The sequence below is a fragment of the Spinacia oleracea genome, chromosome 5, assembly GCF_020520425.1.
Source record: "Spinacia oleracea cultivar Varoflay chromosome 5, BTI_SOV_V1, whole genome shotgun sequence".
In the NCBI taxonomy this organism is placed as follows: domain Eukaryota; kingdom Viridiplantae; phylum Streptophyta; class Magnoliopsida; order Caryophyllales; family Amaranthaceae; genus Spinacia; species Spinacia oleracea.
This window is the reverse complement of record NC_079491.1, coordinates 50,435,289-50,447,112: the sequence shown is the minus strand read 5'-3', so window position 1 is coordinate 50,447,112 and position 11,824 is coordinate 50,435,289. Positions and strand designations below refer to the sequence as shown.

Sequence of the window (11,824 nt, the reverse complement as noted above, 5' to 3'; positions counted from 1 at the left end):
AAGCCCGTGCTTAATTCTATATAGAAAGAAGAATAGTGAAGTGGCTACATATTTTCAAGAAAAAGGCGACTTGTAACTGTCTTGGGGGATTAAAACCCTAGCCGGCCTATTGTTTTGGGGAGTCGACTTCTTCTTAATTCCTTTAAAGGCCTTAATATATTCTTTAAAACCTATTTGAATGTTATGCAACACATTGTACCGTTAGACAAAACTGACAAGATACATAATCAACGTTAATAACATAAATTTTGATTCACAACTTAATCCATAAACCACAAAACCAGCAATCATCTTTCTAATTTATGCAAGGCCAAATAAGTGGAGAGTCCATTTATTAAAGGATATCAACTTTAGAAACAACCTTTAGAATCCATAGTTGGGTAAACTCACAAATTTGGTTCAGGATTATTGAAGAGTGTTCCGTTGTGTATAAACCTATAGCACTATTTTCATATGCTTAAAACCAAAACACCATCCTTCCACACTCAAGGTCTTTTACAAAGCACGGTAAGGATTTTAAGTGGACACATGCATGGATTGGATAGACTAACTCTTACGATAAACTATAAAAACGGTGTTCCGTTGTGTATTTAAACCTAGCACTATTTTCATATCCTTAAAACCAAAACATCATCCTTCCACACTCAAGGTTTTTAGGAAAGCACAGTAAGGATTTTAAGCGGACTCATGCATGGATTGGATAGATTGACAGTTACGATAAACTATAAATCTTTTTATGATAAAGACGAATGCTTAGCCCCAATGTGCATTGTTTATACCTTTGTAGTAACAAGTTTTCCACTCTTTATTGTGAACTATGTTCTTTTGTAGAAAAGGTTGTTTCAAATTTTGAAGACCAGTCAATGTTTATGAGGACATAATGGGAATAAGAAATCAAAATCTCTTTCAGCCTTGCATAGCTATCCCCTAGGTGATGTTGTTGGAAAGAATGACCATATTTTCTGAAGTATGTCAACAACTTAAAAGTAGGGATGGCAATGGGTCCAAGACCCGACCCACATCCGCATAGACTGACCCATCTTTAAGGGTAGGGGCTGGGTCCAAAAAAGTTAGAGCCAGTGGATCTGAGGCGGATTTGGGTCTACAATGGGGCGGGTCTAGGTCCGAGTCCAAAAAAATCCGACCCATGGACCCATACATACAATTCTTTAAAAAACTCCTTTATTGAAAATTTAATTATTTCAATCTTTGCGTGCTAAACCATATTGAGTTCTTAACTTCTTATGATACTAAACTATTTAAAATTTACTGTTGTTGCTCTCCAAATTTTCTCTCTCATTCTCTTCAAGGGTTCCATTTTCTTGGTCGTTTCAAGGCGGAAATAGTCTAATTTTTGAACTATTTCCAACCTTTTCCCTTGGTTATTCAGCTATTGTCTTTTAAATTCAATAAATCTTCACAATACGGCGGAGTTCGTCTTGGTTCGTTCGTCTCCCTATGGTGGAGTTAGTTTTAATATGTTAGGTTTCTCGTTCCTTCATATTGGATTTCTTTGGAATTGGTTTATTGATAAAGTTTTATTCGTGATTGCGACAGACAATAATTTTTCAAGGACACTCAGATGAAAGTGGAAATCAAAAGGCTGCATGTTCAAGAATTAATACGGGAATGTCTACAATGCAAAATCTATTCAACGACGGTAGTTTTGATGAAGAAAATTTTTGTTTGATTCCATTAGTTATGTATTTGTTAGATCTATATTACTCTTGCAGATGTCATATGACTCTTTATTAATGAATTAATTTTACTTTAAAAATACTTTTTAAAATTTGTTTGACATGACATATAAGTAGTAATATTAGAAACTTCTAATTTTTATTGTAATATAGCTAGTATGTTTTTTTCTTTTTCTAAACAAACGTTAGGAATTTTCTATATGACCCCGATCATTTTGGGACTAAGGCTTGGAAGAAGAAGTGCTTTGAACAAAAATGGGCCAATAAAATACATACAATACGAAAAATGAACGATATACTTTTTAGGAAAAAAAATACACCTAGACCCATTTTGGACTCATTTCTGACCCTAGACTCGCTAGACCTAGTGGATGTGGGTCCGGATATATTTTTTTTGGACACAATGGATCTGGGTCCGATATAATTTTTTTGGACACAAAGAATATGGGTCGGATCTGGATCCACCTCCAAAAGGCGGATATGGGTCTAGATCTTGCCAAACCCGATCAAGATCCGACCCATTACCATCCCTACTTAAAGAGTCTTCTGAGATAAAGTTGGCTTGCTTACTTGTTTATGGGGCTTTTCTACGGGTGTTTTTTTAGGCTTAAGTTTGGCTAATATTTATTGCAATAGGCACATATACTTTTTCCAAAAAGATTTATGAGAATTAGTTCTCTTTACATATAAAATCTTTGTATTCCTTTTAAAAAAAAATCATCTCCCAAAAAACAAACACCTTCTAATGGCTTTGACCATGCTTAGTTTGACAGTCAAGCTAAGTTTTACAGAAATTAATCCAGAAGTTATCATATATCTTAGAAAACCAATCAGCAGCACGTCAGGGGTATTCAATCAGTTTTACAGTAATGCTAAAGTGGTTACAGATATTAATCCATAACTGATCATATACCTTAGAAAACCAACCTGCAGCACGCTCAGGGGAGGAGAACTCCCAACCATCCCTAATGCAGAGGGCAGTATGAGCAGGGTATTGCTTAGCAATAGTGACTTCTTCCTTAGACAGGTCTGAAACAACCAGTAGAAATAATTGAAATGAGATTCTATAACCATAGAAATCAATTTCATACATTAGGATCAACCAAGAAGTGAAAATATTGACCTCTGTCATTGAACTTCTTTAACGTACGACCTACAAGCAAAATTGATGCTGCTTCTAAATGAGGAATCTTTACAATCGGGTTCTCCTCAACTCTTAAATGCTGCAGCATGTGAGTGACACCAAGGCATGGCACATTACAAAGATATGGGGAGTCAAAAAAGGAGGATAACACAGGTTAAAAAAATAACAACCAATTCAGATTAATGGAACTTCTGAAATAAAGTGTTTCAAGAACTTACATTCTAAAAGCCATAGAACCCATAAAAAGAAGCCAAGGATCATAAAAGAATACATGCCAGGTTATTACTCATATCTGTAACTTAATTCAGAAGTCTTCCTCACAAAGCTAGTTTTGGCAGCAGAAAAGGTTTTGCCAAACACTGATGTTGCAAAGAAAAAAAAAACATCTCTGCTTTTGATGGTTATGACTTATGAGGGGAAAAAGGTTTGGGAGTATGGCACTTACATATCAGAACTTGGACTTCAAGATGTCCACTTTAATGTATTTGTTCGTGACCATTTAATTGTGCAATGAAACTAAGGACAAAGATCTTAGTATTATCTTCAATATTCAAGTAATTTTTAACCATATCTATGCTACAAAAATTAGTTACCCAGTCGAGATAAGTACAATTTGAGACACAACTTGTCACTGGGTAAAAAGCAAACTAGTTAGAGCTATTTGATTATATCTTTATTGATAAACTATAATGACAACTGGTTGGTTTTTGTTTTTTTTAATTGTTTTTTCGAGGGAACTGGTTGGTTAACATAACTTCTTGTCTCAATTGTATTTCTTATCTGCATGGTAGAATATAGAGCTGGCAAAAGCCAACCCAACTCACCAACCAAACCCAAACCCAACCCAAATAATAAAGGGTTGGGTCAAGATTTTCACCGTTTAATTAAATGGGTGAACCCCACCCAACCCGTTTGAATAAATGGGTTAGATCATGTTGAAATTTTCAACCCGAAAATAACCCGCCTACCCCATATAACTAATTCCACTCAATCTGTATAAGAATCTAATTTTGGGTCTTTCTAGCTTTAACAACTTATAAATATGAAAAACTTAAACTAACACCTAGTAGCCGCCACTACCTACTCTTCTCTCTCAATATCTATCTTCTCTACCTCATCTCAAAGATTTTCAACCTAAATTTGTTCTCTATGTATTCTCTACATCAACAAACAAAGCATCAAATTTATGGTCAATTGCTAAATAACAACGAAGCAAGACGAGAAGAAAAAGTAAATAATGTGTCCCTTCTTAGCCTATGTGTGCCGCCTACTCTTAGACATGGATGACCAATTTTACTCAAATGACTTTCCTTCCATTATTCAGAATTCTTATTGCTGATTTGCTCAATGAATTCACCAATTATTCAAAATTCAAGAATTGATGTAGTATAGATCTATAAAACGTTATTTGAAAGATTTTATTTCTCATTTTTTCCTTCAATATTGAATACTTGTTTGAGGTTTCGGTTTCTGCCAAAAACATATTGTACTCCATAGTATTAATTTTTGCTACGAGATTTGCCTTGAAAATATTACCCGTTTAGTTTTAAAGTCAAGTCAATTTACACTTGAAGGGAAAAATACCTTAAGGGTCAAACTTCAGGTTGGGTTCCCAACCTGTTTACTTCGGGTTAGGTCGGGAAAATCTCAATTCGTTTATAAATGGGTAGACCTAATTCCGACCCAACCCAAGACATTGCCAGCTTTAGTAGAATACTACTCCATTCCATAAAGTTTTCACATTTGTGCGGTCTCCGGTACAACTTCTTTGACCATTTATATATTTAATTACGTAAGTAAAAATTATAAAAGTTTGATATTTGGAAACTTACGTTGAAACGAATCCAACAAAATCCCTAAAATCTTTTTTCCTAATACCAAAACTACCCATTAAGATAAAAGAAAAAATAAACTTTGACCACATGAATAGATAATGTGTGAAAAAAATTATGTAGCGGAAGTAGTATGGTAAGAATTGTTGTTGGTTACAAATCATGGAACTCCTTTTATGTATCAATCTGATTTCTCAAGATTGGAGATAATATGGACTCATTTTATTGTTTGATAATCAAGATTGAATTTCAAAGTAATTGTTAATGACTCAAGGATATCTACACAGAGTCACAGACTATAAAACTTATTCTGGCTATAAAAAAAATTAACTTGGCTACGAGTTTTTCTTTGGCATCTACGTAAGATCGTTGTGAATAGTGGTTCTACGTTGTTAAATGGAGTTATTCTTGGTAATACACTAACTACTTAGACTGAGATCTTTAGAGGTTCGATGTCATAAAGCTCTACACAAGGATTAATTTCTCCATAAGAGTCTAGGACTTGAAAAACGAATACTTCTTGTTTATGTTATAAAAAAAAGGAAACAAAACCAATTTGGCATTAACATATTGAATGTTACTAACAAAGAAAGATAACGCTCTTATGAAGTGGGGGAAAAGATGAAAAGCTAACCTCAAGAACTGGTAAATATGGGAAACCCTTTAGAGATGAGATTTTGTTTTTGCTTGCAGCCAACACCTGAAGAGAGTACCAAGAAGTTTTAGAAACTAAACAAATACAAGAACAATAGAAAGCCTTAACTTTATCATATTCCAGCAAAAGAAAACCTGCAGCCGTGGTTGACTCGCCATAGAGAGAGACTTCAACTTATTTTGAGCAACAGAAAGAAACTGGAGAAAGAAAAAGAAAGCAAGAAAAACAATTCATAGACGGTGAAGTGTAAAACACGTGCAACAAATATATTGGGTCAAAGGCAAGTAGACTACTAACCTCCAAATTAGGAAGCTCAGGAAGGCTTGAAAGTGATGTAATCTGATTCCCAGCAAGATAAAGTTGCTACATGAAACATAGAGACTTTTCAATACCATGCCAAACAGATCTGTGTATTCGTGTAAAGCAAGTGCAAGATTTATTTATATTTGAAAAAGAAAAAAGAATTTTCAGACCTGTAGGACTTGGCAATTACCAAGTGGTTCGAAACATGGCCCTTTGAAATCATTAAAACTCAAATCAAGAACCTGGTCATTAAAAGATGCATCAAATTAGTTACTTAAATAATTGCATATGGACACAGCAAAAATGTCACGAGTATGCTTTCTGAAGTAAATGGTTAACAGAGTTGTACTAGCCTACTAGGGACCAATAACAGCTATATCAGCGTCCGTAATGGATACTGACCTTAACTCTCTTCAGTACTTCAGCGCCTTCTAGTGAAGATAATCGATTGTCCCGGAGATAAACAAACTGCCATAAATAACATGAATGGGTGAGATCACTGAGATGTTAAGATACTTTTTGGAAGTACATATGTTGTATTTCATACATAAATAACTGCCCCTGTAAGTCCCGCCTTAAAAGGGGGCAAGGGAGGTTTAAATGTGCAAGACCAGTCCATAATTGTCATTGCGGAGGAGAATGTTTTAATGAACCAAAACTAAAAAGCATAATAATGAAAACACACAGATCATATCTGAACAATTGCAATTCACATAAAAGGGTAACAGAAGAAAAGAACTAATGAGCGGACGGCACCAAATGCAATATCATAATGTTGTTTACGAAGCCAACTAAATGTTTTTAATAGCATTAATGGCATAACACCATACTCTCCTATTAACGTTTAGTCCACCAGCAGCAACCTTAATCCACAACAAAGAAAAGAAGACCATTTAGATTTGTATATTTTATAACAAAGGCTCCGCACCTGCGAATTTTTCATGGAATAATAAGCATGAGAATTTCGCACACTTAGTATCGTCATTGCTTATTTTGCATACATGTACAGAAAGACATGGGGAGAAATCCCATATAACGCTCCATCTTTAAGAGAAAAAGGCACAAGATAGGAAATTGCATCTCCATACAAAATTCTGTCAAGGTGGTTAATAGTCACTTACATCACAAAACAAGTTTACAAGTCTTACAAATAGTACTTGATTGGATAAGAGAGGGGGAAGTGGACTTTCAAGTTGATAAGTCATAAATACTACAGGATTTCACATTTATTTCTCTAAGGATATGTCTAAGATAAGTAGCATTATAATCTACCCCAATAGCACCACATTCAATAAGTTGTAACTTTCCCTTGGAGCTTGCATCCAATATAAAAAGTTCTTGATTATAATAGTATTTCAAATCTAAGTATTAAAAATGTAATTTAAATGCATGCAATCTTAGAAGGGGTTTTATCACATGAAGAAAAGGTACCTCTAAATTGTGAGACAAATTCACCCCGCTAGCGTTCAGATTACGGATTTTCTGACCTCTCAAATCTAGCCTCTGAAACCACAGCATGAAGCAACCATCAAGCAGAAAACATGTCATCATAATAGAAGAGAAATGTTACGCATTGGGACAGACAAGTAAAAAGGTGAGAAGTACAAGTTTCTGCACGTTAGCAGAGAAGAATTGAACAACTTAATGAAATACTAGAACTTAAACAAATTACCAGATAGCCATAAAATATAAATAACTTATAACCACAAGACAATATTACACCTCATGTAATGCAACATAGCAAACAATAATGGAATCATTATTCTAGACAAAAGAAATTGATGGCAAACGGAATGTAGTCCATATTTCCGATCATTGCCATTTATTTCTCATAACTTTTACCCCTTTCTTGCCCATCCAAACCACACCACAAAGAACCCACCAACATAACCCATCTACCCTTAAGTCCTCCGTAATGACTCACTCAATCGCTCTCTCCCTCCTGAAAACCTCCATTCTCCACCCATCAAGCCTCCAGGAACAGCCATCAACTCCTAGCTTAGCACCCCCTAATTTTCCACCACCAAACCTGACCGCCACCCTAGCACATTAACCACCAATCTTAAAATATTGACCACCTCGGGCCTAAGCTCAAACCGAAGATAACCTAAACCATTGATGATGTCCACAATCCTTTTTTCTCATTTTAAGCCAATTCTCAATGCCGTCAATTCTCTCATGGAGGTGTTAGATCACAAAGTTGTTCCTTCTTCCTTCATGACTCGTCCCCATTCTCTGTGTCACCAATGAGAACCCTTACTTTGCTTACCTCCATATATATTCTTCTTTTCCTATTTGTTTATTTAGTTTATGTCACTTCTCTTCATTTTCTTTCAAATTTTGAGGAGATCAACTTTAATTGAGGGTGCAATTAGGTTGATTTTAAGCATCTTATAAGGAAACTTTATGTCATTGTTTTCCGATCTTGAAACCTTGACATTGGGTCTAATACCCTCCAAACCGTTGGTTTCTTCCTTAACAAATGCACCACCAAATCTTTAATTAAACCACACTTCACTAAACCAATCTTTCTTCATCCTTCTATTCTAAGCTAGGAGAGAAACTTCATATCACAAGGCTGAACCTTGCTCATCCCAAACAAAGCTAATGATTAAAAGCCAAAGGGGGGAAACCCCGGCACAAATTCTGGTTTTCAAATAATGTAAAACAGCTAATTGTATAAAGTAGGTAAGTGGGTGACTAAGTAAGATCACGCAAACTGTTGCGTTGTTGGTGGTAGTGGTGGTAGGATGAGGTAATTTTCTGTACAGTGTCAATATAATGCCCATTTTTCGTACAGGGTCAATTTAATGTCCATTTCTTTGTAGGCACAGTAAGCGACATGACCCTTTACATATGCTAAATGATGATTTTGGTCACTGTACCCCATATATATAATATCAACTGTAATATGGTAACATTTTGAGAAGAACTGTCCATTCCAAACAGCAGCAACCTTGTATATAAATAAAGAGTCTAACAATCACAGGACCCAGACTATGATCATGTTTATATCTTCTACAAATAGACCTAAGTAACGCAAGCTGACTTGTGAGTAGATTGAAAATAAGCGCTTTAGTAACTTACCACATCATCCCCAGCTTTGGTCTCCACTTGTGGCAGAACTATGAAGCGAGAATCCTGGCCTTCAGGGGTTGCTGCCGACTTCCGACCAGATAAACTTGAACTCTGGTCCCGTGATGCTGACACAGTACCCTTTCTGATACCACTACTTACAGATGGAGACCGAGCTACAGGCGAAGAAAGCTTGTTGCTTTTCTTCAATCCACTTGAAATCAAAGGGGATTGAACTGAAGGCGTGGAGCTCTTTGATACTAACTTTTTGGTAATGTTGCTTGCTGTACTATCTACTGGTGAAGAAGAATTAACCTTCTTTGTTGAGGAACCTGTAGCTCGTACAAATGCCACCTTGTTAGCAGAATCATTCTTATTTGAACTCGTGCTTGTAGGCGTCTTCAAAGTTCCAGCCCCAGGTGAAACTGTCCCTAACCTTTTCATGTCTCTGACACCCACAGTGCTTAAATTTCTACCACCATCAGAAAGCTTGGACGTCCTCAAATCTGGCATTGATCGCCTTAACGGCTGTGAAACTGAAGGACCAGCGGGTTTTTTCTCCGCCAAACCAGGACCAGTCTGCTGTTTTTTCACAGTAATTGACTGTTTTTCACCCAACCCACCAGTGCTAATCCTTCTTGCACTTACAGGTACCACATTTGGACTCTGCGGACTCCTGCTTACTCCTGATTTAGCCACAGCTGTTTTCGAAGTTAAACCATTCCTTGATTCTGCTCTCCTATTAGTAGACCCAACAGCTACTCTCGTTGCTGCCATGACCTTTTCACCGCCACCAGCAGAACCATTGCACAATTCCTCTGGCATTTCAGACATAAGAAGCTCAGATTGCACAGCAGGTTCTTCCATTTTGACCCAGAACACAACCTCCAAGAACGCGTCGAGCAATTCTTCTAGCAGAAACAAACAAGTTATAGCCTTATTCAAACAGCATTATTCGCCACCAAATTAATCAATACATTGCCCACACTATTATTCATTATCCAGTTAGGCAAGTTTGAGTAATGCATTTCAAACCCACCACATTTGTCACTGTTAGGTCATTTCTAATAAACCCTGTCCCACACTTGAAAAAAAAGACAGGATAATCCCACCAATTCAATATTGTATAGCAAATCATAATTAATAACAACAACAATCCAAACAGCTCATGGCTATCATTCGCAACAAGTTAGGCTCGAACCTCTCCTCCCCAGTTAGTAATTTGTATTGCTCATTCGGACAAACATGTCAGCTTATAAAACTATTCAAATATAATATTAATGGCGAGAATGATGTACACAGCCCTAAGGAGTAAGGACTATAACTTGTAAACTCCTACAACAATAACTCAATAAGTACAATTTTAGGAAACACGGGGTATAATAAATGCTTATATTTGGGTACTAGGGTTGCATACATCAAAATCGTAATTAAGAAATAAGAATGATTCCCCGGAATTGTCACACCCACCACGCTGCCAATTGTGCAGTATCTTTTACCAAAATAGAAAGAAACACACAACTTCAAGTGGAACAAACAATTCAAACCAACACACAAAAACCGCAATTCAGAACTTCAATTGAAAAGTGAGGAAATTTGAGAAATTGAAACTTACAAAACATGAAAAATAGAAGAAATAGATCTGGAAATGCTGGAATTCCTAGGATGCCATGAAAATGGTGTCGAAAAGCAGATCGATGAGCGAGTAAGAGAGAGTGGATTGTAGTGAGTCGAGTAAAGTAGAGTGACGCTAAGAAAGATGAAATTATTGGTTGATTAATTAAAATGAATTTGGCGGAAATTATATTAAAAAAAAGGGTGGGAGTGGGACTGCGGTGTTTTGAAAAGTTTGAAATGGGAACGAGTTGAAGACTCGGACGAGTGGGCGGGAAAATCGGACCTTTACCCATGTGTCGGCAGCGTTCCCAAGGCGAGTTTGTGTTTTGATGTAGAGATGGAATGGGCCGGAATAATTCAAAGGGTAAATTTTATAGGTTAAAAATCAAGTTTAGAATGTGGTTAACAAATTGAGCCCAAAATAATTCTCCCTAAAAAGAGGGTAACGGGTTACCCTAGTCCCTCTAGAGTAATTGTTTTCAGGATAAAAGTTACCCATTCCAAATTTTAGGTTTTCTTTGTTATTCTCGAATCTTGTTCAGCCGCTCACTCTACTCCATCCATCTCCTCTCTCGACATTGTAAATTTCTCCTCTCTCGAAATTGTAGATCCATAGGGTTTGATTAATCAGGTTTTCTCTCTCTTTCTCTCTTTCTATTTGTCTCTTCCTTCGAAAGCATCTCTTAACATTATAATCTGGTAACTTTTTATAAATCTTATATTGCAGATTTTAGCCCAGTTTTGGTCTTTTTGATCTACAATTACCTTCAACTAATCTAGGTAATTACTTTCAATTTGCATTAACATTAATTTAGTTAATCTGTGACTATTTTCGTTAACCATGTGATTATTTTCGATAATTTATTTTCGTTAATTTGTGAATATTTTAATTTCTAGGGTTTTGGGTTTATGTTAATTTAGTATGTGATTATTTTTGTTAATTTGCATTTATTTTCTTCTTAGTCTTGTACATTTAAGCTTGTTCATCCTAGTCATGATTTAATTTCTGATCATACATATGTGTTATTGAAGAAGCTAGCAGATTGATATAGGTGGAAAACATGACACCAAAAATAGTTGACAAGTTAATTACTTGCTATGCTATTTAATACGTTGAAGTTGTAGTTTGAGGCATGTGAAATGAGTTACAATCTTCTTCCCTAAATTCTCTCATTCTCTGTTCTATTTCTTCCCCTTCTGGTTCTTATTTTTCCTGCTAAATTGTATATTCAAGTAGGCTTGGTACACTATGAGATTCACCCTTATCAGAGATGTAGTTTATGTTACTCTCATTTTGCTTTGCTAGTATTTGTGAAATTGTGCTACTAATTTATTTATTTATTTGGTATGTCATTCTTCTTATAAGCAGCCATGGCTCGAATGCCACTATCAAAACGTCAAAATGTGATTGTTTTTCTTATTTAATGTATTAGGGTGAGGGATGTGATGATGATTGTCTTTTATTTTTATGTTATGTCTATACTTGAATCAATGAAAATAC

At 35.8% G+C, this 11,824-nt stretch overlaps 1 protein-coding gene across 3 annotated transcripts in view; it reads right to left on the bottom strand.

The window, feature by feature from the left end:
- The window catches only part of LOC110796354 (187-kDa microtubule-associated protein AIR9), a 41,900-nt gene extending 31,338 nt beyond the window's left edge, over nt 1-10,562 (bottom strand). Inside the window, exons 1-10 of one of the 3 annotated variants that reach the window (XR_008920922.1) lie at nt 10,322-10,551; nt 8,719-9,617; nt 7,063-7,134; nt 6,034-6,099; nt 5,802-5,873; nt 5,626-5,691; nt 5,463-5,525; nt 5,308-5,373; nt 2,821-2,920; nt 2,625-2,726 (exon numbers count right to left, since the gene is read on the bottom strand). Coding sequence is in view for 2 of the 3 variants with exons in the window: in XM_022001420.2 (XP_021857112.1) it covers nt 2,625-2,726; nt 2,821-2,920; nt 5,308-5,373; nt 5,463-5,525; nt 5,626-5,691; nt 5,802-5,873; nt 6,034-6,099; nt 7,063-7,134; nt 8,719-9,573 (1,462 nt within the window). In the remaining variant the exon portion in view is untranslated. Of the gene's footprint in view, nt 1-2,624; nt 2,727-2,820; nt 2,921-5,307; nt 5,374-5,462; nt 5,526-5,625; nt 5,692-5,801; nt 5,874-6,033; nt 6,100-7,062; nt 7,135-8,718; nt 9,618-10,321 lie in introns of all 3 variants that reach the window. The other 2 variants (XM_022001420.2, XM_022001419.2) reach the window with 2 other exon arrangements.
- Nucleotides 10,563-11,824: the final 1,262 nt, after the last annotated feature.